Consider the following 26,528-nt stretch of genomic DNA (forward strand, 5'->3'; position numbering starts at 1 on the left):
AAAAAGGACTAAAAGCAAAAGAACGGCAGTCTTCATACGTCGAACGTATTGGAAGGGATGAAGCTGGAAAACCTTGAAATTCCTTGAAATACAAAGGCAAATCAAGGAAACGTGGGACCCGCTCTCTTTACATAGGAACAAATCGATGAAACACAAACATATCTATACCCACTTGAGACCTCGAGAGCTATACACTTCGTTGAGGACCTCCATATGTTCTGGATGTAAATCGTATGATCGGCTTCCAAGGTCAGGGACCTGCGGGGCAAGGGGTCAATGCTATACGAGCAAAGTATAGAAACTTACATCTTCTTTTCACCGCTGCCTGAACTTCGGGACGTCGGAAATGGGTGACCTCGTGGACTTTCCTAGCTCACGTACTAGGACTCCATGGGTCTATTTAGTTTGTAAGGACAATAAGCACCCATGAATACACCTTGATGGCAGAGTGCAACCTTGGAGGAGGCGGGTTTTCTGCGTAGTATATCTCTTGACGGGCATATTGTCATTTCAAAGCCTTGCAGCATACCTAAATCAATCTGCGGGTAGAGATGTATGTTCATGCTTGATAATACTTGACTGACATTGAAATCAAAGACTGAATCAAGAGTATCCTCAGGTTCAGGTTCAGGTACATCGGACCCGCTTGGTGGGATTCGAAATCTAGCGATGACGTAGTGAGTCTCACCGGTGATTCACCGCACGTGATACCCCTCCAAAAAATAATATCCTACGATCTGCACAACTTCCTCCAATTGACCATCCCCATCCTCAATCGCCATGAGCACCCCAAGCCCCTACGCCAAAGAGCTCCAATTGGCCAGCCTCGCAGTCCAGCGAGCAGCCCTCCTAACCGAACAACTCCTCTCCGCCGTCGACAAAGGCGCCCTCGACAAAAGCGATGACTCCCCAGTAACAATCGCCGACTTCGCCGCCCAAGCCTCCATAATCGCCGCAATCCACAATGTCTTCCCGGAAGACGACATCGTCGGCGAAGAAGACGCCACCGCCCTCCGCTCGAACCCGACCCTCCTGGAACGAACCTGGGACCTCGCGACCTCCGTGCACCTGGACGACGCAGCCAGCGAAGCCCAGCTCCACACGCCCGCGACCCGCGATGAGCTCCTCGACCTCATTGATCTCGGAGCCAAGGGCGCATGCACCCCGACCTCTCGCACCTGGACCCTAGACCCGGTTGACGGCACAGCGACCTTTATCCGCGGCGAGCAGTACGTTGTTTGCCTATCGCTGGTGGAAAACGGGGTTCAGAAAGTTGGCGTGTTGGGATGTCCGAATCTGCGAGCCTCGGGGCGTGTTTCGGAAGAAGCGGTTGATCGGGATGGTCATGGGCAGATGCTCGCTGCTGTTGCGGGGCAGGGTGCTACTATTCGGCCGTTGGGCACGGGGGGCCCTGCTACCAGCCCGTGCGCTTGAAAAGGTCCCGCAGGTTGCGGAGACTGCGCGGGTGAGCTTTATTGATACGCGGGCGGCGAAGACGCAGGATCTCGAGGCTCATGGTCGGGTGGCGGCGACATTGGGATGTCCGTGGCCGAACCCGGTGGATTTGTGGTCTGCTCAGATGCGGTATGTGGCGATTGCGGTGCAGGGTGGGTGCAATGCTTTTATAAAATTGCCGCTGTCGGATGATTATCGGTCGAAGATCTGGGATCATGCTGGTGGTATGCTTATTGTGCAAGAGCTTGGTGTGCTTGTTACGGATCTCGAGGGGAGACCGGTGGATTGTTCGCAGGGACGAACTTTGGCAAGCTGTCATGGAATGGTTGTTGGTCCAGCCTCGGTGCATGGGAGGATAGTCGAGGCCGTGAAGCAAGTGCGCGGACTGTAGTTATAAACTGTTGATTTTGATACCCTACATAGTCATATTGTTGGTGTGATTCCAAGGTTCAAGCAAGGTGACCTTTTTGTTATTTTCGGTTCTAGATGCAATGTACATCCGAAGTATGGAGCCCGTGAACGCTATATCATATATGCATACGCTTTCTATACATGAAGTCGAGATCAGAATGTCATGATGTATGGATGTCCTGTCGTGAGCCGCTGTTCAAACCTTTTGATGATCATCCCGTCATGAATCCGCCAACAAGTCCACACCAACTCCCCGCAGAGCGCCCACTGCCCACTCAGGGAACTTGGTCTTGTCCCCTCCATAGATGTCGGAGAAGAACTTGCGAAGGAACGCAGGGTACTGATCATCCAGAATGGCTTGTCGGATATTCTTCATCATGTTCAACATATAGTGAACATTATGGATGGTAAGACTAAAAAAGAGTCAGACAGAGAGTCGAGTACAAGCCTGATCGTACTTACAGATGAGCCCCGACAGTCTCCTTGGCAGTAATATGGTGCATATACGCCCTGGTGAGCCCAAGACCACCCTGTTCGGGTGAACGGCAGCAAGCACAGGTGCAGCCTTCCTCGACAGGGCGGAAATCATCAGCGTATGATTTGTGGTTTAGTTTGAGGGTTCCGGAGGAGACGATGGCATCTCCGAAGCGCTGTGGGATATTAGCATTGAGACTCAGATGGTGGGTTGCTCCCTCATACCGCTGTTCGTGTCGGCCAGACACAATCAAACATATCTGCACCTAGAGCCACTGCCACGACGATGTCTTCCGGGTATCCCTATTTTCGTGTTTAGCGAATGCAAACAGAAGGAGGCGAGCATCACTTACCACGCCCATGACGTATCTTGGTTTGTGTTCTGGCAAAAGTCCGGTGCATGTATCTACTCTTTGATATGGTCAGCTTTTGCACGAATTCGACAAGACAGATAAACATACACTTTGCAGAATTCCTCTTTCGCCTCGCCACCAGAAAGACCGCCAATAGCGATGCCGGGGGTATCTCGCGCAACCATCTCTTCGCAGCACTGCTTCCTCAATTCAAGATCCAAACCACCTTGAATAATGCAAAATAAGTTTTGCCTTTCGGGGTATTTGTGTTCCTCAATACAACGATCTAGCCATCTCACAGAGCGATCCGTGGCTTCTTTGATACGTGCATGATCTGGCGAGGTAGTAGCAATCACATCATCCAATTGCATAATAATATCAGACCCAATGGAATTTTGAAGAGAGATCGAATGTTCGGGGGTAAGCAGCCTGTTCGCAGAGATCAGCTTTTGGAAATTAGACATGAGGAGTTTCGATGTCACTCACATAGGCGAGCCATCGTGCGGGCTGAGAAAGCGCACTCCTTCCTCAGTAACAGTTGCCAGCTCTAATAGAGAAACCATTTGGAAACTTCAAATGCGACAACTATTAGTACAATATCCCATGCACGGGGAAGATCACATACCCGCCACTATCAGTCAAGAGATTGCGATCCCAACTTTGTAACTTGTGCGCTCCACCCACTGCATCCAAAACAGCCTGGCCAGGCTTCAGCCCAAGATGGTATGTATTATTAAGGCAAAGCATGCATCCTGTTTCGCGCAGCTGGTCATATGTCAAGCCTTTGAGGGATGCCTGTGTCGCGACGGGCATGAAGATGGGCAGTGGGACATCGCCGTGGGGTAATTTGAGAGTGCTAGCGCGCGCTTTGGTTGTCTATGGAGGGAGTCACATTATGAGTCAGGAATAGGTATGTTGGTGGAGATCTTGGAGGGCCGTACCGAGCATTTGGCGTGACGGTCGAATGTCAATGCCGAGGGCATGGGCTTGCGGGAGGGCTTGGTGGTCGTGGACATAGTTGCGACTGAAACGGACAGGGCCGTGTTAAATTTAGCGAAGGGTCTTGGGAGACGGTGGCATAACATGGAGAGGGGTGATCGTCTGCGATGCGATCAAGAACAATTTATCTGATAAGGTGTTTGTCTGGTTTGCATCTTGTCTCTAAATGGAACCATCCAGTCCCCAACACCACGACCGATGATTTCTGTGGCTTTCTCATGTTTCACCCCATCTAGTTGAAGGCTAATGAATGCGAAGTGAAATACAAGACTCATTTGCTGCGTGTGTTGCAATTTTGTTTATAAAAATTGAATACGGCGCTGTCACGTGGCTCAATTCAAGTAAAATGACCATCCTTTTGGGAGAAAACGACTATGCGATGTTAACTAATACATTTTAGAGCTCTGGGGAGAGAGCCCGATGTGCAAGAACCGCCAGGGCATTCTGGAGTTTCCGATCGGGAGTCCCTGAGATGTCACTGTGGGGGTCCGGGGAAACCCCCACACCTATCTCGAAGACTACCACTTTTAGTCTGAGTTGCCAGGCCTACGCTTGGTAGTTGAGGGCTTCAAACCCTAACGACAGGTCCCCGAAATCGGACACTACCCCAATGTCATATTGGTAAGGGCTCGGGGTATTACCGATGGCATTAGTGCGGGGGACAAAGCCCGGGGAAGCTAGCCAAAGCCGAGAAAGCAAAAAAAAAGCATTTCGACAAAGACTTGGCTTTCTCCTGATCTTCCCTTCCCAACCTCAGTTTGACTCTCTCTCTCTCTGCCTCATTCTTTTCACCATGGCCGAAAAGTACGTGCAGGATGAGGAACGGGCTTCATCAGAGGTATCTACTAGCCTTGGCATCCCCCTTGTTAACTTTCATGGGATGACTAGCGCGCGAGTACTGATATTCAGACAGCCCGACAGCTCGGATATGTTTGACCCGTCCCTTGAAGCGCGGGAGAAGGCCTTGGTCCGGAAACAGGATCTGAGGATCGTTCCCTTGTGCGCTGCGATCTACCTCCTATGTTATCTTGATCGTTCAAACATTGGCAAGCTCACTGGTCCTTGTTCCTAACTGAAGCTAACAGAAGCTAGGAAATGCCAAAATTCTCAACTCAGATACCGGCAATGACATGCTAACGGAGACCAACATGACTTCGTTTCAGTTCACGTGGGTCAATTATGCGCCTTCGAATGGCCCGCAAGATGCTAATTTCGCACAGAATTGCGTTGATGGTATTTTTGATTGCGTATGCTTTGTTTGAAGTTCCTTCAAATTATTTTCTGAAAAAGCTTCGACCTAGTGTACGTCGAAACCGAAATACAATACCCGCTGAAGTACTAACATCGCACTCAGCGCTGGATCGCATTCCTCATGCTCTCATGGGGCGCAACGACAATGGGTCTCGGGGGTGCTCACAGCTATGCACAAGTCACAGGGCTGCGCTTCCTACTTGGAGTGATGGAGGCAGGTCTTTTCCCGGGATTTGTTTACTACCTAACATTCTGGTACCGCAACTCAGAGAGATCTATACGGGTTGCTTTGATTCTCGCATCAGCAACCTTAGCCGGTGCGTTTGGCGGCGCGATTGCCTTCGGAGTTGGCCATATGAATGGCGCCCACGGTCTATCTGCATGGAGATGGCTGTTCATCATTGAAGGCGCGCCATCATGTGCATCCGCCTTTTTGGTCTGGTTTCTACTTCCAGATTATCCTGAAACAGCCAACTGGCTCACCATCGAAGAGAAGGAGCTTGCCGCTCAGCGTTTGGCGCTGGAGGGCTCCAAGGGTTCTGCACATGCCATGTCTTGGAAAGATGCCAAGGAGACACTGACTGATTGGAGACTGTATGCTCATTATGCAGTGTATTTTGGAATCTCAACACCCTTCTCCAGTCTGTCGTTATTCACTCCGGCTATCACTTCAGGTCTGGGGTACTCTAATCTTCGCGCACAGTTGATGACTGTGCCTCCATATGCAGTCGCATATGTGGTTACTATAACTGTGGCATGGTCCGCGGACCATTTCAACAGGTTTGTCCTTCCCTTTTTTCACCTTTAAATGGCTGTATGACTGACTTGATATCTGCAGTCGAGGTCTGCACTCGGCTGTGTTTTCATTCATCGGCGCAATGGGGTTCCTGGCTTCTGCCGTTCTCCCTGCTAGCTCCTACCTGGTAAGTGTTCTTGATTTTAAAACGCAACTTCAACACCACTGTGAAATTGTCTAACCCAATCGACAGAGCCGCTACGGATGTCTCATTGTTGCAGCTAGTGGATCCTTTGCTTGCATACCGCCATTGCTAGGATGGCTATCGTCCAACATCCGCTCAACAGCAGGTGCAGGTCTAGCGATCGCTTTGAACGTATCATTTGGCGCTCCTGGCCAGATTGTTGGCGTATGGATTTATAAGAGCAACGAGGCAAAGATTGGGTATCCCACAGGTCATTGGACAAATGCAGCTCTGCTATTGTTTGTGACTGCTGGTTGCATTCTCCTCAGACTCTATTATAGATGGCGGAACGTTCGCGGAGAGGGAGCCCGTGACGGGAAAGCATTTGCATACTAGACATGGACCATGGGGGAGGGGACCACAGAGAGCTGCTCCTCGATCCAGGACCTAGAAATAACTAGATTGAAACATTCCAAGCCCACCCTATCTGTTGAAAGGCGAGATGATATGATCGTTGTAGAACCTTGGAACATCCAAGTCTCCTTCCCATTACCAATCATGTTCAGGTGCTTGCCTCCATCGGGCCACGGGTACTTTGCTCGCAGGGATCGGCAGTAGGCCTTCATCCTTATCACTGAGGATTTATTGTATTGACGTTTGCATGGATGAACTGAGTTATCCTTCAATCTGACTAGCATCCTCCTCCACCACCACCACCATCTCCTCCTGATCCTCCCGACCCTCCCCCATCACAACCATTGCTATTCCCACCAGATCCGAAACCCCATGCGGACCCAGCACCGACCGAGTTGACATTGGTATTATAGTATCGTGGGCGACCTGTGTGCCTCTTGTATGCGCTGTGGCCATTTTGGAGCGTACTCCAAGTATTGGTATTGTGGTCACGGTATACCCGTCGCGGGGGTGGAGACTTATATTGCCCGCTGCTTGATAGGCCAAAGCACATTGTGTTTCCAAGGTTGCTGATTTGGACTAATGGTGCCCAGGCGTGACTTTGAAGAAAGGTGCTTTTCCTTGCTGATAAGCTCAAACAAAAGTATATTGGAGGCGTTTGATATTGGATTAACGATTATCGGAAGTTGAATCCAAATATAAGGGGTGATGAAGGGAAGATACGATTAGAAAGGTGAGTGTCTGCCTTGAAGGAATACTACTTGAGGCTGAAAACGCCATTGCGGAGCTTTTTACTTAGCCACCGCCCGAACAGGGCTGAGCTTCATGACCCTTGGAAGTATGGTTTGATTGACGGGGGCGGTGTTGATATCTGATTTGGGGGCGGGTGTTGCCATTTTTAGTAGGCATCTTGGCGATCACCGGTTGGGTGTAGCTCGATAAGTTACATTCAGGGATCCAAATATTCTGCTATAATATTTGACCGGATACCAACACTATTCCTGAAATAATATCTCGCAAGGAAAAGAAATATGAGATGATGGAAGGTTGGAATAGGCAATTAGGGTTGCTGGTGATTAGAGTTCGCCGTTCCATGGTTCAGTCCGAAGTCACAGACCAACATCTGACGTCGGGTCTACTTTGGCATAAAATCATGTTCACATCAATTTAGGATTTTTATGACAAGTGTTTTTCGCTTAAAAAGAAAATACAAAAGCCACAAAACACTAAACGAATTTAGAAAATAAACCTTACCAACTTTCGCAATGCGGCCCAACTCCAATGTGTCGGAGATTAATGTTTGGCTAGACACATGGCCAAACGCTGTCCTACCCGCGGATGTGGACTTTCAGACGGGAGGCCAATGCGGCAAGAACCCGCATTTTAACAGTACCTCCAACGAGAGTAGCATGTACTCCGTACCACGGCCCTCATCTAGCGGCTCATCCCGATTCCAATCGGGGAGGTGGTGTGCCAGTTCCGTAACTTAACTATTCATTCAAACACGAGCAATATCCACTGATAAACGTACCCTGTCGATTTGAGACTCTGTACTCAAATAGTAATAACAAAAAGATCGCCGTGGTGAGACTCAATCCCGAACATTACAGCCCCAAGTCCAATACCATCCATTTATGATACCGACACAATCAATAACCCCGGTTCCGTACTCGAATCCCCCAAAAACAACAAACCCCAGGAACTAAGGAGATAAGAAATCAACCATGATAACTCCTTCTGTATAACGCATACATTGCAACTGACGAATATGCTGAGCAAGCAAAAAAAACAAAAAAACCAAGAAAACCAAAACGAACTGCGGAGGAAAACCGACACGCCGGTTCGAAAATTCATAGGCAATCTTTGTTTGAGAGCTTCTTGAGGTCACTTCAAGAGTTTGACTTGCCACTCCTGTATGGTGTGATCGAGAATTCGGGCCAGTGGCATCTCATTCGCTGTGGCACAAGCGCATATCTGCCCGTTAACTTCAAGATTCAACGGCCGGCAAGGAATGGTGACCGTCTTGCGCCAAGGCTGCGGAAATGCCACGGAGCCGTCAACCAACTCATATAGAGTAAATGAAAGAGTTTCGGATCCATTCGAGGTATGACAAGTCATATGTTCTCGAACATCGAACGTTAGTCACTTGACGCAATGCATATGCTCAGAAGATTGATCCGAGCAAATCAAAATCATAATGTGGCATATGGCCACCCAATCTCGTGTCGAGACCTCAAGGCAGGAAAAGCAAATCAAAATGAAGACGGCCTGTACGGTCCCCAATCGGGGAGAGAAGCAAAAAGAATCTGTCGGAAGAATATTGTATGGTTTCTGTGCGAATGCAGAATGCAGCCAGCATAAGACACGTAAGTCGGTAGCCCAACGCAAGCAGAGACCAGTTTAGCTCTGAGTGCATCACATGAAGCCCGCCGATGTAGTCAATGGAGACCCTGGCCATGCTGTGTTGGACCGTCGAAGTTTCGGGTGCGGTGTCACAACGACGGCTCTGGAGTTCCACAAGTGCGGAACAAGGTAGTGACCTCCACTGGGAAGCGGTCACCTGGACAGGGATGGTGCATATTGTTTTTCTTTTGTTCCAATTCCGAAACCTATCCCACCACACCCACAACGCTTGGTTTGCAATCCAGGCCAGCCTCCGCGGGCAGACATTGCAGGAACTGGACACGGTGAAAACGTCGAAGGCCGAAGAAAGACATGCACCTGCAGGGCTCGAAGGATTGTCGACGACGGAAAGAGGTGGAAAAGGAGTGCGGTGTAGGGGATGGATATTTTTCCTGCATGCGCGAAGATGCAAGTGAGAGAACGCAACGCAACGCAACAGCCAAGTCTGGGTTTGTGAGAACTGTGGGCCCAGCGCACAGAACGAGTATCCTCCACAGGGATTGAGAACAAACCAAAACCCAGCACCACACATCCAGGGATTGAAAGGCAGGGGTTCAGACTGAACCAGGAACCAAGAAATTTGTTAAAAAGACAAGAAGGGAAGAGAAAGCCGCCCAAGACTAATAGGAAATATTTGAAAAATGATGATTATCACAACCCGCCGGTTCCGCGACCATAGCTGGTTGTTTGTGGTTGCTGCCACATCTGGCTCGGGAAGACGGTGGAGGACCGAGACGGCTGGCCCATGGACTTCAAGGCGACCTCAGCAGCGTCTTCTTTGGCATTGTTGAGGTACTGGCCATCATACCAGTAGCGAGCATAAATTGTCCGATCTTGGATGACGACGGTGCTGGACCAAGCAGTGCGGCCTCCTGCGAACCCAAGATCAAGACGGTTAGCTATCCGCTGTCAAAAGCTCGGAGACTAAAAGTCGGTGTACGACTGATGAGGGCGGGGGCATTTTTCATTCTCGTTTTCTGCAAGACTCCACTCCTTCCTGCAATGCCGACAGGCGAGACACTCGAGAGAGGCAGCGGGGCACAAATACCGAGTGTCTATGTGTTTGCGTGTTGGAAAGAGCAAGACCGCAGAAAATGGAATGATCCAGCTTGCAGAAAGAAAGCCTGGGAACTGAAGGAATTGACGGGGGAAGAAAAGGAAGGGAATGGGGTAAGTACCTCGCCGATCGGAGACAATGTGGAAGACAGGTTCACCCAACTTGGCTATCCTACAATGGTCTTTAGCTTGTCAGTCAGATCTTCTTCAGACAAAATTGATATACGAGCGGCCGTTGAAGCCGGTCCATCTCTGTCAATGGCATACCTCGAAGCTGGTCTTGCCAGCTGGGTCGAGCATTAGGAGCTCCTGGGGTATTAGGAACATGAGCCATTTTTGCAAAGCTGAAGGTGAAGCTGAGTAGTTGGGTCTCAGTTTTGCAATTGAGGTGGTCTGAAGTGGGATTGAAGGTGGGGGGAAAGACGTTGGAATTCGATAATCTTTTGTAACTCAATTGAGAACAATGAAGATCAAGCAGAGAAAAGGAAAGAGCAACCTCGAAGGCAGGTGGTAGATATAAAGAAAGAATAGATCACACGAGCTCAATTGGACCGGTTTTGAATCTCTAGGGGTATCTTATAAGAATATCCTTCCAAACGAAGACAGCATGGGGAGCGGGGAGTCATATAAACAGTGGGCCATATCTTCAAGGCCAAAAGAAAGTAACCGTTCTCGGGGAGCTGAATTTTTCATTTTTCATTTTTTTTTAAAGGAATTTTTTAATTTTTTCCTGATCGCCTTTTTTCCTATTGCATATTTGTCAGGTATTCTTTTTATTTTTGGAATTTTCATTTTCATTTTCGGTTTTAATTATTACTTCCCCTGGGAATCAAACAGGAGCCTAACCGTCAAACCTAACGGAGGGGCTTATGCAAGTTGATGCCGTACATGGCACAGCGTCAGCCATACTCCCCCCTCCCTTATCCACCAGTCAAGGACCACATTTGAGGGAAACAGCTGCGGATCATTGAGGCTGCACTCTGGAACGGCCCGGCGCACGCCGACTAAGCAAAAACCAACCCTTGAAGAAACGCTAGAGGGTATGTAAGGGTTAGGAAGGAGGGGCAAACCGGAAGCTCCCACACCATCGCCCGCCCCATATTGACAGGCACAAGAGGCAACACGATATTGGCTAATTTTCTCCTGGGCTCCAGAATAAATGACAGCCATTGCGAGGAAGGTTGAAAGCGGATTGGATGAAAAAATGAACAACTCATAGAACCCCACGTTGGTTTGAGATTTGCATGTTTTATTTTTCTTCCGTAACATTCTTTTTCTCGCCTCACTCGAGCATAGCTGTACTTTGCAACCTTGGAAGTAAGAGAATCTAAGCGAAAAGGCCAAGGGGGTGAAAAAAAAGAAACATAAAAAGGCGATCTGATATAATACAATCCCCAAACACAGATTAGCTGCGCATTGACTTCAACCGTATCGGCGGAACGGCGAGCTTCTAGAACAACCCTGAGGTATGTACCGCATGAGGGGTTGATCTAAAGTGATCTCTGCCCAAAGAATAGAGCCTGTGGGCACAATATCACTGTTGATTTTAGTGTCAATGTCATGGCTTCTGATTTAATCTTACAGTGTAGAAAGCAAGAAAGTACAGAATGCCCAAAACTTAGAATTAATCCTCGAGTTGGGCCGCATTGGAACAGAAAAGCGTTGCCAGCTCATCATGATGAATGAGATCATTCATTTCCAGAAGCGAATTGAGCTTGAACTTTCTACTTGACTCGAGGAGGGGGGGTGCTGGGCTCATCCCAAGCCACAGACCGGGCCGCCCTGCATGCGCAATTGTTGTCGGCCCAGGGTTGAGAGAGGGAGAGAGAGAAAGGAAACTACGAAACGAGGCGAGGTTGGAGAGCGCGCTCATGGTAGACGTCAGGAATCGTCAGAGGCCGTGTCCTGCAGAGGGATCAGAGGTCAAAAATACGGCCAAGAGCCCCCCGGTTTATTTCGCCTGGTCGGCTAGTGCCGTTGTTGGGTTAACCGCCTTGAATGTGCAGACACTGAACCATGGAACCATGACCGACGAAATGCATCGAGAGCCCATCGTTGCTGTGAGGATGCATTCTCAGCTCGCTCAACGTCCCAGTCGGAGCGGATGGGCGGTTCGCTTTGACAGAGCGAGAGTGTGTTGGGCATTCATGCAGAGTTAACAATGTTCTCAACCATGGTTCTCAGTAATGCGGCTACATCGAGTATGCACGAAACACGTCTCGAGAGAAACAGCCGAGTATGCTCGTCATATTCGACAGGGGACTAGGCCAGCTCATGGTAGGGCGTCTAAATGGGCCAAAAAGCTGAGGGGGAGATGGTGTTCGTTGCCCCGCACCGAATCTAATCTACCGTACGGAGTCCTGCATAGTTCACAACAATGTACATACATGCGGTACTTAGGCACAATGTTGCTAACTGAGCTAGCATAAGGTCCTGCTAATAATACCCTGGGCACCGGATTGGCCTCCTTATTTCCCTTAAGGCACCAAGGCCAGCAAGGGCTGCTTGGGCAGTGACTTGCGCTAGAGAAAAGATTCATTCAGAGCCAATCGATCAGGCCCTACACGCTAAGATCAGCACTTGCATTATCTTCACTTCCCCGGTACACTAGCATTGATCCATAGCAGGTACATGTGATGTACATCGAGGTCGAACTAACGTTCGTGTCAACCGAATCGTTAGGCCGCGAGCGTACGGCACTGACCAAGCCCCACAGGGTGAACCATGGTTGACATAACGGCTAGCGCTAGGAATAAGCTTGAACCATGGTACACCCGAACTACTAGAGCCAAAATAGAAACGGAGGGGTCAAACATGGCACGATTCAGGCGCAAATTGAACCGGCGGTCAAAATCAGAAGCTCACACCGAGGATACAGCGCCTAAACTTCGACCCGCAGCGAGAATTTAACAGAAGAGAATGCGTGATATGAAGTGCTCGATCCTGCCCTAGTTCCAGATGTCATATGAAGTGGAACCCTCATCTGCACGGTTGGGTTTCCTGTCAGATTCGTATTAGAAGATCGACCGGAACCAGGCCTTGATAGATCCGGACTCCCGCCCAGCCGAAACTCTCTGTGGCGAATAGGTATGAACCCAGTCAATATGTCAAGGCGAATGATTCAAGCCGTATCGGCGACTTTTAAAACAAATGACGTATTGCGGAGAAGAATCGAAAATATGAATCAAAATAAGGATAGAAGACACGGAAAGAATAAAAAATAATCACAAATCATTCACAAGAAAGGTTACCTAGAAAACCTGTCATCAAAACAACAATCGCCATCGCCTATGTCGTTAGATCATTAAACACGAAGGTCAAACCTCCGCACGAAACCTGTCAAGAATTATGCAGGACCAACTCATTTTTCCTCAAATATGCAGTTCATCGAATCATAGGCCCGGCGCATCTGAGTCCAGCAGACCAAATTTCGGAGCCGAGCTACACCGCTAGAGCAGTTCAAGCGGACCCTCGTCGCTGAAGCACCTGGCTAATCAAATGACGGGGACCCATACGTTCCAGACTCTTAGCCAGCGAATGCTGAGCCGGTAAGATCCAAGAAGGGCGACGCTCAGGATGCCAGCGACGACGAATGCAATCGTCAACTAGCGCGACAATCCCTGTCGCAACAATCACACTGTGTACGAACAAAAAAGAACATATCAGCCTCAAAGCCCGTTTCCAAGTTGCAGGGGTATTTTGTGGTTCGTCTAGCGCGTTATGCAGGCTGCAAGATGCGTGGTGCATTGTCCGCGAACCATCTTGCTTCTGACAAAGTGCCATACAATGAATCCCCAAAAAAAAGCAAAGAAAGACAACAAAGAGGGGGAAAGAAGCAAATATTGCCAGCTAAGCTCTTGCTTATCCCAGCTGAAAAAAGGAAAGGGATGAATGGTCACTTACTCTGCAACATCGGGCATTGTCCGATACACTTCAGGATCACTGATCCACATCGAAGAAGGAGGCACCCAACCACCCTTCCTTTCCTCCTCCTCAACTTCAAGAGGTGCCAACGTGTCAGGTACCAAATGCGCAATGGTCTTGCCACCACGGACCTCGACCAAGAAATACGACACTTCCTGCAGATCGCCCTCCTTGCGCATCTCCCGTCGCCACTGGTACTTAGTAGACCAATACTCAAACTCATATTTCTTAGTCGGCCCACCCCTGCGCCTCAACTCAACATGAGCGTAATTAGAAAATTCCAACAGGATCGTATCCCCCAGAATCGGTCTTTCGTCACTGACTTTATCTAGATCTTCATGGAAGGAGAAGTCCGAGTCTTGTCTCTTTAAATCGCCAAGCGCAGACATGCCAGACGATGAACCGGGTCTTCGACCGAATACTGTACTCCAGGAAGGACGTGACTGAGGCCGTCTGTCTTGCGCCGAGACAACCTCTTTTCGCGCTGAGTGACATACTTCTCGGCCTGAGTCGCGGCAGTAGCGACGGAAGGAGAATTTGCGAGTGAGGAGGTCGTACATGCGGAGGTGGAAGAGGATGATGTCGCGCTGGGAGCCGTCGCGGAGGTGGACTGGGGTGTCGACGCGCAGATTCATGTTTCCGTCGACGGTTGCGTCGTCATGGCGGATGAGCAGGCGTCTTGATGAAGGGAATAGTGGGGCGAAGGATGATGGCGTTGAAGGGATTGCGTCTAGGGGGTAGAACTCTGCACGCTCTGTGACGCTGTATTGCTGTCGGTGGCATTCTTCTTCTTCTTGCTGGGGAAGATCCACTGAGTGGGTGGTTGAGGCGTAGGTTGATGTTGATGAGCGGGGTCTGGGTGGTTTGGTTGTATGGGCTGGCTCATATGAATATAGTTGCGCAGGTGGAAGTGCAGATTTTTGCTTTGAGACTACGGCGTCATAATCCCGCTGTCTTGATGCCTGGCTATCCATTGTCGCTGCTGTACTTCGCGAGGCTGAGCTGTCGGTTGAACTGGAACTGCCATCTTGGCATGATTTTAAGGAGCCCATGGTGAATGTGAAGTTAAATGATGGATATAGGATGAGAGGGGAATCTTTCCCGTTCGTCTTGAGATCAATGGCCGGGTCAAATAGAGCGTGGATATCTTAATGTGAGCTGAGTCGGATATTAGTCGGCCACGAGGATCAGTCGACAGTCAGATCGGTCACGCAGTAAGCCGGATGATAAAATAAGGTATATCACGACTGTACCCGAAGTGTTTGGGGAAATAATCCGAACGATCCCGAAATCAATAAATATAATTCACGAGAGGGGTTGAATTCCCATGACGTGGGGTTTGAAGGGATAATAGCGAAGGGGAATCCCCACACGAGTTATTATCAGGGGTTTCACAGTCATATGATAGCCAAGACCAAATGAAAGAGTAAATCAGCAAGGGTGGGGGATTTCCTGTTTAAGATAAGTATGGAAAAGATGAGAGAAGAAGAGAAAGTGGGGGGGGAAGTAGCAGCTTGGGCAGAAACCAGAGACAAAAGACGTGGGAAAAAATCAGAGGAATAAGAAAAGGGAAATAAGAAACAAGAAAAAGAGAAATGTAGAAAACTGGACGGTCACAATGTATCCGAAGTATTTAGAACTAGGGAATGTCCACTCGTCATTGTTTGTACCCAATCCCACCTGGGCACTTTCCATCCAACATAAGCCTCATTATTTTTCCAGAAGCCCACGGGTTGAAACGCGAGCTGGCCGCGCAAAAAATAAAGTGGCACAGCAAAAGCGACACATCGTCCCAGAAGCCTCACGGGCATTATGATTTATTGGAGGGGATTTTACCTTCGAGTCGGGAATAAACGTCCAACCACCTATCATTCACGAGAGAAACCCCCTCTAGCGTGGATTAGAATTGTGTGATGTGTCCCTCAGAGACTAGGGCCGCTGTGTCGTGTTATTCGTGGCTGGACCCCCTCTGGGTGTTGGTCCCAACGCGCGAACCAGTCAGAAAGCGGGGGGCCTGCATGGATTTGGTCTGGACACGAGGGATTGTGTCAGGGTTCAGGCCGCTGGAGGTCTTAGCGGTGAAGTACGGAGGACTACGGAGTACCTGCAATATCTGTTGACGAGGTAGCATAGTAAACAATCAACAGTAAACAGTAAACAGTAGTAGAGAGTGCTCTAATTAAGGGCGTGGACCCTCGCGGACCGATCCGATTGTAAACAATCTGCGGGGAGGAAATAGATTGATCACGCTACGGAGTACACCAGCATCTGGGGATCTAACTACTGTACGTCCAAAGTCAAGATATGATCAGTTATCCACATGATCGTGAAACTTCACAAACCATTCAGGTACTTCATGCCAATGAACTCCACATTCTCTCCGAAAAGGTGATCAGATCCAAGTTTATGCCCATGACGACATGGTTTCAGCGCACGGCCTCTGCTTCATGTCTGTAGAGAACTCTCCGTAGACTCCGTAGACTCCGTACAGAACCAAACGCTTCTGATTGACCGCTATTGTGAAAGGGTCCACGGGTATCTAATGCCACCTGGCATGCGATGAACTATACCTGTGCCACCAACGTAATACCATGAGGGTCCTGGAATTATAATAATCATGATATTCATAACATGTACCCGAACAGTAATTATGTCCAATCTAGGCGTGAAAGGTTAATAACAATCTAGACTTGCGTATAGAGAGGCAGAGGGAGGTCCTCGCCAGGCTTGATCGATGCCTCAGTCTGACAAACGGAGTGGGAAACGAGGCCGGCTCGGCTACCGGCTACAGGGGGCCGGAAGCCAACATAAGCTTCTCGTCGGTCATCAACGGTGACCGACCAGGTATGCAACCCGTAGTAAGAAGCGATGGAGTGGACCAACCAACGACTGCGCATTCGATTAGCGGGGTTGATTAAAAAAAAAGAGTCTCTCGCAAGCAAAACAGCATCACATACCCAAACCCAGCGGCGCGATCATCGTTCATCGTCTCGAGCACCATCTTCTCACCGTCTCGCTCACTATGCGAGCTGATCTCCTCACGAAGCAAGCGGAGTCTCTCCTTCCGCTCGGGAGCATCATGCATCTGCCCATTGCGACCCACAAAAACGATCTCATCTTCCGAATCATCGCTAGCCGAATACTCAGGTGCATCCTGTAAGCCCTCCTTCTCCAGTAGGAGCTCCTTCTCGTTCCACTTCCGGATGAAAGTCCGGACTTCCTCTTCGAGATCCTGCAGCATCCCCCGTGCAGCGCGCGCATGCTTCAACTTTGACCGTAATTCTTTGGGAACCTGATGCTTCTCGGTGGCCCGCTCGGCGGCCTTTATTGACGACTGCTGATCCTTGACATGGGAGTAATGCACATCCCACAACGGGGCCAGATAGTACGGCATGGGGTTATGACGTGTGTGGGTAGGAGTGACGTCCCAGTCCTGCGAAGAAGGTGGCTCCGCCCACGGATTGTGCAACAGGCGATCTGAGATGGTCAGCATCTGCATGCGACATGCGACAAGATACCGGAATTGAATAGCCGCGTTCACCGACTCTGCTACATACCATTCTCCCAGCGCTGTCTCCTCCGGCTCCCGTCTTTGCCTTTCAACAGCGTCTCGCGGGTCTTGGATTCGCGCAGTGGCGTTCGGCGCCGGAAACTGACGGTCGGGCGAGGCTCGATGGGCTTAGGGAGTTCATCCTCGAGTGGAATTGACAGCGATCCGGCGGTGGCGCGCAGACCCGAACGCGTGGGAGTGGGCGAGGATGGCGGCGCAGAGTCCGATAGGGTCATATCCTGCAGGGAGGCAGCTGCATGCTGCTCGGTCCATGCAGAGATGGCGCGGGCTTGTTGGGGGGAGAGGTGTGCGGCACCCTCTGGATGCAAACGGGGATGAATAGCCATGATGAGTCGAACGAAAGTAGCAAGGAAGAAGAGGGGGGATAAGGATAGGATAAGAGGAGAGAACAAGGAAGATAAGGAATCCCGTCTTGGACTCCCCGTCTGCACGGGACAACTGGCGAGACGGTGATTGGCGGAAAGTGGCTGACAAAGGATCTCGTTCTCGCGTTCTCGAAGCCAAAAGGAGACAAACAGTGCAAACAGTGCAAACCAGTCAAAATGGACAAAATGGACAAACCAATCAAATGAGCCAAGAGACCCTTTCAATCTCTCGCTTGCCGTGTTGACACTCACTACTGGACTAGTCCGGAACAAACTACTAGTTCGGAGTAGGCACAGCCTTATCGGGGCTGTGAGTCAGGGCGCGGTCATAGTGGAGAATGTTTAGGCAGATTTTCAGATTCTTGCTCCACCTGCGATCAGCCCCCAGACTCTCCCTTCAATGCCTTGGGTACCTACATTGTGCAGTTCAGGGCCCTATACAATTGGACGCTATGCGAACTATAGGGATAGTAGAGCAGAATTCAACCTCAATTGACAAAATCAAGAACCATCAAATACAGACACAAATTCAAACTAGTGTTTCGGATAGGTCGGAAAGAGAATCTATAATTATGTGACAGAGAGAGCCTCGGGAGTTTAGCGCGCGGGGTCCAAAAATGACTTGGCGCAGGGCGCGTGATTCCCTAGCGCCCTACTTCCGAAAGCTTTTAAAAGAACTCATTCCCAGCTCATATCCTTAGTCCTACTAGCATTGACTAGCATTGATTTCATCATGAAGTTCTTCTCTCCTTTGGCCCTAGGTGCCACCGCAACTGCCTTGGTCCTCGTGAACCCCGAACAACAGCCGCTGGCCCCCTCAATCGTACAGAACCCCCAGTCCAAGTCTCTGATCGAACTGGCCCCATACCAGACTCGATGGGTGACAGAAGAAGAAAAATGGTCTCTCAAGCTGGTAAGCCGTTCCCTCTCTCATTTCCTGAATGACAAAGACTAATCACAAGCAGGACGGCATGAACTTCATCGATGTGACCGAAGAATACCAATCAGGCTCCTACGGCGCCCTACACGCAACCCGAGTCGTGAAGTACCCCACTGAGATGTCACACGCCTCCGAGATCCTGCCCTTGGCCAAGACCCTGGACAAGAAGAATATGAGAAGCAACCTCGAGCACTTCACCTCCTTCCACACCCGATACTACAAGTCATCAACGGGCATCGAGTCCGCAACCTGGCTCTTCGACCAAGTCACCGCCGCAATCCACGAATCCGGCGCCAGCGACCACGGCGCGACCGTCGAGCGCTTCGCCCACCCCTGGGGCCAATTCAGCATCATCGCCCGCATCCCCGGTGACACCAACAACACCGTCGTGCTAGGCTCCCACCAAGATAGCATCAACCTGTTCCTGCCTTCTATCCTGGCTGCCCCGGGCGCCGATGACGACGGCAGCGGCACAGTCACCATCCTCGAAGCTCTCCGTGCCCTGCTGCGGTCGGAGACCATTGCCCACGGCAAGGCCCGCAACACCATTGAGTTCCACTGGTACTCTGCCGAAGAGGGTGGTCTGCTCGGTTCCCAGGCCGTTTACTCGAAATACAAGAAAGAATCCCGCAATGTCAAGGCCATGCTCCAGCAGGATATGACCGGATACGTGCAGGGTACCCTGGATGCGGGCGAGAAGGAATCTGTCGGTGTTATTATCGACTTTGTCGATCAGGGCTTGACTACCTTCATCAAGGAGGTCATTACCAGCTACTGTGATGTGCCTTATGTTGAGACTAAGTGCGGATATGCCTGCTCTGACCATGCCTCCGCCAGTCGATATGGGTACCCCTCTGCGTTTGTCATCGAGTCCCAGTTCGAGAACTCCGATAAGAAGATCCATACCACGGAAGACAAGATCGAGTACTTGAGCTTCGACCACATGCTGCAGCATGCGAAGATGAGTCTGGCATTTGCCTACGAGCTTGCTTTTGCTCCCTTCTAATTATGCGGCTTTAATCTTGTTTTACGGCGTTTTTGTGATATACCAGGGCTTCGGGCTGGGTCCCCTCGTTAGAGTACATTGAGTTCGACCCAATGCTGTTAATTATTTTTTCGGGCTAATACCCAATTGTGAATTGATGATCATGATTTTTCAAATTTCGGTCTTGTAGGAGTAGGCGCACTGCCCCGATATCAATCTAGAGAGAGTCCTGCTTGATCAACATCTGGATAGAGAATTACAATCGGATAGATATTGAATGATCGCATCGCGAAACTGTTTCATGTTCTCTCCGGTATTGATTGGCGACGAGGCCTTGGGTGAAACAACAGAAAGTACTCCGTAGTCGAACTAAGAATCAATCAGTCTTGCCCTTCGCAAACCTACCCGTGAAATGACGAATATTCTTCCCCCAGATAAAGACCGGCACACCAAGTAACCCGAAAGCCGCAGTAAGAGCACCGAATATCCCAAAGGCCCCATCATACCCTTGACTCTGTACAAACGGCGTAGTTCCATAGCTCGTACCAAAAGAAATAAAGCCTCGGAACGCACAAATAATCACCAGCATGGGACCAGCCCTAGCAGGATAACTATCAAGTAAATAAGTAATAGCCACGATATTGGCCCCAACAAAAGCAAAGTAGTATGCAGACATAGCCCAGACATAGACAAACCAGTGGTATTTCTCCGGATGTGCGGCTCCTTGTCCGTAGAAGACGATTGTGATTGTTCCGACGATAATGGGTAGAATCAAAGGTACGATTCGGGTTTCTGGCTCATGAACTCCCCCATTGCGTTCTGCGTATTTTCTGATTAACCTATCAGAGCCCGTGCCCAGAAGGGGTAGTGCGATGAGGGCTACGATGATCTGTCCGCAGTTGACGTAGCTGGCGCTTGTATCGGGCCAGTTGTATGGGGCGGCTGTGAGGATAGAGCCATATGTTGTTCCCATGGCGACGTTGACGCCTAGTGTAAGGCCATTCAGACACAAAGCCCAGAAGACGTTTGGGAAGAAAAATAATTGACATGTTTGCTGTGTTGAATCCGATTAGTTGTTTTTTGGCTCCGGTGTATGTTGGGCCATTACCTTGATAACTTCAGCTGCCTTGTGCCACTCTGGTTTCCCGATCCAGAGTCGCATGTCTGATTTCCATGTTCGCGGCTGGTAGCGCACAAAGTCCAAATCAGGTCTCTGCTTGCATAAAGCAACTGGCTTTCCGGATTTCGTAGCTTCCACATCATCCTCGGCACGGTGCTCTCCTGTGAACTCTTGGTAGGCAGAGAGATCACGGTCGTATTTAGTCTCCGGCAGCAAGAAGAATGCCACAATAAATTGAAGTCCCGCTAGACCTGCACCAAGACCATACCAGCCTTGGGGAGTGATGGCACCGGCAATGGGGCTCGCAAACAGAGTCCAGATCGTAGTTAAGATGACCTGCACAGTTTGCTGTACCATAAGGTACTTTGCCCGTTCGTGTAAGAAGAATACTTCCTATTCAGAATCCCATCAGCATTTGGCACTATGGACCGTGAGAAATACTGACTTGAGTAATCATGGGGACCAAAGCCTCGCTCTGCCCAGCAGAAAATCCAATCAACATTCGTGCTCCGAGGTGCCATTCATACGATTCAGCAGTGATGCAAAGTACTGTGCCCAAGACCAGGATCAGCGTGCAAACTAGCAGAACGACACGACGGCCGACGGCAATGGCCAGTGGCATCCCTATGAGGTTTCCAATTCCCCTTTTAAGGGCATGTGTCAGGACCGTGATAATCTTAGGCAGCTAGGCTGCCTGTGGAGAAAGTTTCTCACATGAATAGTGTTGGGTATGTTAACAATGCCGAGATTGCCGCGTAGTCCTTTCCTGCCGCGGAGTATTCGGGGAGGTAGAAGGTGATTAGGCCTCCAAATCCGGAGACGAGAGAGTTTCCTAACGCCGAGTCTAAGATTTTATCAAAGAAGCTGGTGTCAGATAATAAAGTGAAGCGAGTGCCGGGCTGGAATCTTACAGGTAGAAACCACAATCAGAATGATGATTTTCTGCCAAATGGACATGTTCAACGGATCTGCTTCTCATGTTAGTAAGAGTGTCAACCAATTGCCCATCACACATTGGCATGCCTCGTGGATCCGCCGTGGGAGTTGGAATATAGACAATTGTGTCTTCAGTCAACTTGACTGTCCCCATAACCTCGACCTCGGCAGCGGGGTCCTTTTGTTTAGAAAGGTCCCCATCAACCGCTTCGACATGGTCTTCGGTGGTTTTTTCCATTTCCGCCATGATGGAGAAAAAGCACAAAGATATGTGAAAATCGAAGCTTATCAAAGCTTTCAGATAAACGAACTTGTCAAACCAAGTTAGCTATGGTGGAGCGACCTGTCTCGTCTTTTCTCACTTCCACTTGTGTATGAATCAATAGCGGCAGTGACGATGCAATCCGGGGCCTGACCTTATAGTATTCTCAAACTGCTTCCAGCAAAATTCAAGCCAACTGAAGGCCTGAGTTCAATCGGGTCCACGCCGACCATCCATCCCCCACCGAAACCTCCAGTGCCGCCACAATCCCTAATGGGTATGATAGCATGGCATGGCATTAGACTGCATCCAACCAGCGAAGCCCCACTTTCTCGGCTGTCATGTACTGCGCATGAAGATTAACTCGCAGGGTTTCCCCGCTTCCCCGGATTGCATTCGTAATTGCGTTTTGGGGGTTGGTCCGCTTAGCGTTGCGGAGAACTACCGAGTGGGGGAACTCTAGCTCGCCCACACGGCTTCCAATGGACTTGGCCTTGCGTTTTCTGGATGCAAGATGATCGCCTGGCAGGTCAATGTAGGGAGATATGTCCATGGGTCGTCATTCGATATTCGACCTATCATTTCTTCGTTATTTTGATATGTTTTCAATCAATTGTCCTGACCCCCAAGGATAGAGTCTGTTTCCCCTTGGTATCATGGTGAAATGAAATCTTGTTGAAGCAGGTGAATCAGTTGATTGTAAGACAGAATATTAGGTAGATGTTTCGAGGTTAAGAATCGTAACGGATTATACATAGGATTGTTCGAAGACAAGACATGAATGTAACAAACTTCGCCATAGTTGAAGAGCTTGAGGAAAAAGTGAGATATCCACGACACTCAAGCCTCATCGGTGGTGTCTTTCTGGAAGCTCAGCGGGAGAGTTGGGGGAATAGAGCTCGGGTGTCGCCCCAGTGGTGCTGGGCTCTGAAGTTTCCGGTTTGTAGGTTGACTCAGGCTCCGCAACGTGTGGCATGAGCCAGCTTGAGTGACGCAACTGGTTTTGAGGAACAGCTTGATAACCAGTCTCTTGTAGTTCCTCCAACGGTTCGTTCTCCTGGTGAATCTTCTTCTTCCTCCGCAAGAAGAAAAAGATGGCGGCGGCGGCGATAGCAGCGCCTCCCACAAGACCCCCAACAACTCCGCCTGCGATCGCACCCGGGGATGTTGACGAGTTGGATTTCCCCGTATCGGTGGCACTTGGCTGTGGTGTTTGAAGTGTAGTTGACGGTGATGGTTCCTTAGGCAATACATGTGAAGATCCCGAGGAACTTGTTGAAGTTGAATCCGATCCCCAGTCTGTCATGATTGTGAAAGAGATATAATTCATAAATCGATCGTCTGTTGTCTGGAGTTCTTGTGTCACCGACCGTGCTGCAGTGTATTTACGATTAGACCACTTCGCTTCAGTATAGACAGTCCTTGAAAAAGCCTCAGTGCGACATTCCATCTTGATATATGCACCCGGATATATCCAGGTTCCACATTCCGGAATTCCGCTTTCTGTGCAGTATCTGATGAAAGGATCTTTGCTCGTGGTCACCGATGGGTTCGTTTTGATTTGGGCATAGTCATAACAAGTACTGGCAAAATCACACTCATTTTGCGTACAGCAAGCGTGCATACCGACTGGAAACTCGGTATTTGGGTCGTGGAAGACAAATGAAGCCTCGGTATTTACGCAATAAAATTCATCGCCAGTACCTAGCCGACAAAAAATTGGTCAGTTCATCACTATGCATCATGTGCTTGGCAGGTATGCCTGCTGAAATTGATACACACCAAACACAGTAGTATCAAACCATCCACCTCTTTTAGGATCACTCAATATGCCAGCATACGGCATCCGATCCGTCGTCACAGTATCGCGTTGCTTTAGTTGCAAGCCAGCAGTGGGCCATGGTGGCTTGGAAGTAGGACTTTGTGTGTCGGTTGGGAGAGGTGTTGGAAACTTTATTCCATGTGCTAATGGAGATAACTTGAGGGCAAAAAGTAATAACCAAGTTAATGATTTCATTCTGAAGCCAGTGTTTTGGAAAAGTAGAACTTTTGAAATTAATCAGGTCGCATTTCAAAAGTCGACCGGCATAAGAAGATGAGGGACAGCCCCTGACTTTTTGTCTCGAAAAATCGGCCTCAGCCGCATCTATAGGCCCTAAATAAAGCCATGCATATGGTATCTCAATGTGAATGGCCCAACTGGACTCACTCGCTTGGCGTTGGGCGATTTCCCGAGATGTGCCCTTGGGTGTGCTGCCCTCTTCGATTAACTAAGCCCCTTCACCAATTACAGATCTGGAATTAATTTTACAAAAATAAGCTCACTTTCTGTTCATGGAGCTCTTGTCTTATGATACACAGTTAGGATATTGTTTGTGAATGATCAAACCTAGGATGTACACGAAATCAAACACGAGCAAATTACTCCATAGAAAAAGCAAACACACCTGTTGAACTTCCATTTGAGCCCCACCACCAATTTCCACGCGATACGGAGTACACCACGCGATGCACTAGTGCGCATGTCACATATGATAAGTTTGTTTACTCCCGTACGAACGACGGAATGCAGAGTTTTTTCATGCGTGTAGTCTGCTACCCTCACCCTGATTCCCTTCTTCTTCCTTCGTTTTATTGCAGAACACAAAGTGTCCGCATTCCTTGATAGCTTCAAGACGATAGGCTTCTATGGTCTGCCGAGATACATGTATACGGAGTACAATAGATGGCACTGGTGGTTTGAGCGAACAAGGGTTCATCTGGGCGTATTTAGTGGTCCAATGAGAATTGCTCTCTCCGAGGAGGTGTCTGATCCCCCAGCACCCGGGTGCACCTCTCTGGTGATCACTTCCGTCTTTGTCATAGATCTTCCACTTAGGGCGAGTCGTACAGATCCGCGCATCCGTCCCAGTGCCACGCCCTCGGGGTGAGCCTATAAACTGGCATCATGAGGCCCACTCCTGCGTACTTGGCATTGGACCCCAAATCAAATTTCCCCTAGAGGTCGTGATTTATCATCGGGAAACCCCTGGACACTGAATTCAAATGCAACCAGAGTCCTCAAAGTACGCTGTAACATACAGGCACACACATGGGACGCGAACAAGTAAGACACATGGACTGTACGGAGTACTTTAAAGAAACCAAAGTGATATTGTGGCCTTTGCTTTTGACTAAAGCATACTAGGTACTCCGTACATGAGACCGCTAGTACTCCTTGACCCCTGCTAATCTCAGTACCGTATCTGTCAACTCTGGTTTCTCGAATGGTTCGCTCCGATCTTTTGGACAGACCTCGCCATCGCGCATAGGCTTCTCCTTGGTGGGTCGAATATTGCTGTGAATGAAATGTCAGTAAATCAAAGCCCGATATTTTCTGACTGGGAGCTGAAACCTACCAGTGCGGCCAGTGGGTTGTACCCACAAAGTTCTCGAAGCATTGTTTCTTCAACTCCAATGCTTCTGGCGTGGCGAAGCGGCGCGGCGTCATGCAGATGTACTGGACGTGTCGAATCTGATCGCCCTCAGGCAAACAGGCATAGTGCATAGTTCGCGAATCCCAAAGGACAAAGTCACCCGGCTCCATGTTTATCTTGACCAGCTCACACCCCTGATCTTTGAACCATTGCACATCCTTCTCGCTGAACAAGAACAGATCCATATACTTGATTTCAGGGGGAGGGGCATCCTCATGGTCGAATGATTCGCGCTTGTGCTTGAAAAACTCGTCAAATAGCTTCGACGAGCCTTTCATCAGCATAAGACCGCCATCATTGGGGCCATTGGGCGCATAATTCAGAAGGCCTTGCACGGCTTGCATCCTGAGATTTGTTAGAAACTGATTCGAACCGAATGTATTGACAAAAATACCCTTTGCGGTTCTGGTTCTGGTCGCAATGAGGCCAAGGGCTCCAGTTCAGATCCTTGCGCCGTGGCATGGAGATGTTCATCCCGTCGAAAGAAGAGATCAACTCTTTGGTCTCCCATAGTTTTTCGAAGACTTCGATAATAGCAGGCTCAGTACGTGCCTCCCAGGCCATCTTCTCATGCGGCGCTGCGTAGGCAAAATACATGCTTTTTCTTGTCAGCTTTCGTGCGATATATAGAGATAGCAACTCTTACCCTCCCTTGAAGCTCACTGGCAGATGCTTTGCAGTCCAGGTACTTTCATCATTTTCGTCAAAGCCAAGCTCGAAGTTCTTGAGCCACTGGATTTGCTTGTCGCGATAGTACTCCGCACGCTCGGAGCTGATGACTTTCTTGATCACAACGCAGCCGTTTTGGTGGAACTCATCACGCCAGTCACCGTAGTTTCGGGGCTCAAAATGGACCAGGTCGACGTTGTTATACTCCGGCTCTTGGCTCTCAGTGGCCGGGGTCTCGATTTTGGTGGAGCTCATGTTTAATGATTTCTTTTGAATTCGTATTGAATAGATTGCTGGTCTTGGGTCTAACCGAGATATTTTCGAAGGACTTGAGAATGTTATTTATCAGATTTTGATTTGAGTGGCGATCGGAAAACATTCGAGTGTTTTTCTGGTTGAGGCTCATTGCTTTCCCCACCCCCACACAACTTGGATACAAAACAAGGCCAACATACGGAGAACCCCCGACGTTGCAAAGATCTCTGTCAATCTAAATCTTTCAAGGCATATGCTGTCCACTTTTCCGTGCGCTTGAACGAAATCA

General features: G+C 49.4%; 11 protein-coding genes across 11 annotated transcripts; 3 read left to right on the plus strand and 8 right to left on the minus strand.

Moving 5' to 3' along the window:
* Positions 1–780: 780 nt before the first annotated feature.
* N7506_001511 (Inositol monophosphatase) lies at positions 781–1,846 on the plus strand (the record flags this gene model as incomplete). The annotated part of the gene is made up of 2 exons (XM_056950807.1): positions 781–1,229; positions 1,378–1,846. The coding sequence occupies 2 exons, from the start codon at positions 781–783 to the stop codon at positions 1,844–1,846; spliced, it is 918 nt and encodes a 305-aa protein (XP_056816722.1).
* A 240-nt stretch (positions 1,847–2,086) lies between these two features.
* Positions 2,087–3,778, minus strand: N7506_001512 (tRNA-ribosyltransferase family protein; the record flags this gene model as incomplete). The annotated part of the gene is made up of 8 exons (XM_056950808.1): positions 2,087–2,279; positions 2,329–2,516; positions 2,566–2,643; positions 2,694–2,751; positions 2,802–3,122; positions 3,180–3,263; positions 3,319–3,569; positions 3,635–3,778. 8 exons carry the CDS (start codon positions 3,776–3,778, stop codon positions 2,087–2,089), a joined length of 1,317 nt encoding a protein of 438 aa, XP_056816723.1.
* Positions 3,779–4,485: 707 nt separating this feature from the next.
* On the plus strand, positions 4,486–6,259 carry N7506_001513 (uncharacterized protein; the record flags this gene model as incomplete). The annotated part of the gene is made up of 7 exons (XM_056950809.1): positions 4,486–4,530; positions 4,606–4,750; positions 4,785–4,860; positions 4,913–4,994; positions 5,047–5,723; positions 5,782–5,866; positions 5,933–6,259. The coding sequence occupies 7 exons, from the start codon at positions 4,486–4,488 to the stop codon at positions 6,257–6,259; spliced, it is 1,437 nt and encodes a 478-aa protein (XP_056816724.1).
* A 279-nt stretch (positions 6,260–6,538) lies between these two features.
* N7506_001514 (uncharacterized protein) lies at positions 6,539–6,733 on the minus strand (the record flags this gene model as incomplete). The annotated part of the gene is made up of 1 exon (XM_056950810.1): positions 6,539–6,733. The coding sequence occupies one exon, from the start codon at positions 6,731–6,733 to the stop codon at positions 6,539–6,541; it is 195 nt and encodes a 64-aa protein (XP_056816725.1).
* Positions 6,734–9,331: 2,598 nt separating this feature from the next.
* On the minus strand, positions 9,332–10,070 carry N7506_001515 (uncharacterized protein; the record flags this gene model as incomplete). The annotated part of the gene is made up of 2 exons (XM_056950811.1): positions 9,332–9,579; positions 10,004–10,070. The coding sequence occupies 2 exons, from the start codon at positions 10,068–10,070 to the stop codon at positions 9,332–9,334; spliced, it is 315 nt and encodes a 104-aa protein (XP_056816726.1).
* Positions 10,071–13,195: 3,125 nt separating this feature from the next.
* N7506_001516 (uncharacterized protein) lies at positions 13,196–14,712 on the minus strand (the record flags this gene model as incomplete). The annotated part of the gene is made up of 2 exons (XM_056950812.1): positions 13,196–13,373; positions 13,640–14,712. 2 exons carry the CDS (start codon positions 14,710–14,712, stop codon positions 13,196–13,198), a joined length of 1,251 nt encoding a protein of 416 aa, XP_056816727.1.
* A 1,632-nt stretch (positions 14,713–16,344) lies between these two features.
* N7506_001517 (uncharacterized protein) lies at positions 16,345–17,656 on the minus strand (the record flags this gene model as incomplete). Its single annotated transcript, XM_056950813.1, has 3 exons — positions 16,345–16,549; positions 16,618–17,137; positions 17,218–17,656. Coding segments are annotated over 3 exons (1,164 nt in total), but the record flags the coding sequence as incomplete, so codon positions are not given.
* Positions 17,657–18,329: 673 nt separating this feature from the next.
* On the plus strand, positions 18,330–19,542 carry lap1 (putative aminopeptidase; the record flags this gene model as incomplete). Its single annotated transcript, XM_056950814.1, has 2 exons — positions 18,330–18,509; positions 18,562–19,542. 2 exons carry the CDS (start codon positions 18,330–18,332, stop codon positions 19,540–19,542), a joined length of 1,161 nt encoding a protein of 386 aa, XP_056816729.1.
* A 355-nt stretch (positions 19,543–19,897) lies between these two features.
* Positions 19,898–21,824, minus strand: N7506_001519 (uncharacterized protein; the record flags this gene model as incomplete). Its single annotated transcript, XM_056950815.1, has 6 exons — positions 19,898–20,575; positions 20,630–21,034; positions 21,087–21,285; positions 21,356–21,485; positions 21,553–21,609; positions 21,653–21,824. The coding sequence occupies 6 exons, from the start codon at positions 21,822–21,824 to the stop codon at positions 19,898–19,900; spliced, it is 1,641 nt and encodes a 546-aa protein (XP_056816730.1).
* Positions 21,825–22,686: 862 nt separating this feature from the next.
* On the minus strand, positions 22,687–23,145 carry N7506_001520 (uncharacterized protein; the record flags this gene model as incomplete). The annotated part of the gene is made up of 1 exon (XM_056950816.1): positions 22,687–23,145. The coding sequence occupies one exon, from the start codon at positions 23,143–23,145 to the stop codon at positions 22,687–22,689; it is 459 nt and encodes a 152-aa protein (XP_056816731.1).
* A 1,901-nt stretch (positions 23,146–25,046) lies between these two features.
* On the minus strand, positions 25,047–26,239 carry N7506_001521 (uncharacterized protein; the record flags this gene model as incomplete). Its single annotated transcript, XM_056950817.1, has 4 exons — positions 25,047–25,176; positions 25,238–25,660; positions 25,710–25,913; positions 25,962–26,239. The coding sequence occupies 4 exons, from the start codon at positions 26,237–26,239 to the stop codon at positions 25,047–25,049; spliced, it is 1,035 nt and encodes a 344-aa protein (XP_056816732.1).
* Between the last annotated feature and the right edge of the window lie 289 nt (positions 26,240–26,528).

This window comes from Penicillium brevicompactum (genome assembly GCF_028827555.1).
Source record: "Penicillium brevicompactum strain IBT 35665 chromosome Unknown utg000001l_segment0_segment0, whole genome shotgun sequence".
NCBI lineage: Eukaryota > Fungi > Ascomycota > Eurotiomycetes > Eurotiales > Aspergillaceae > Penicillium > Penicillium brevicompactum.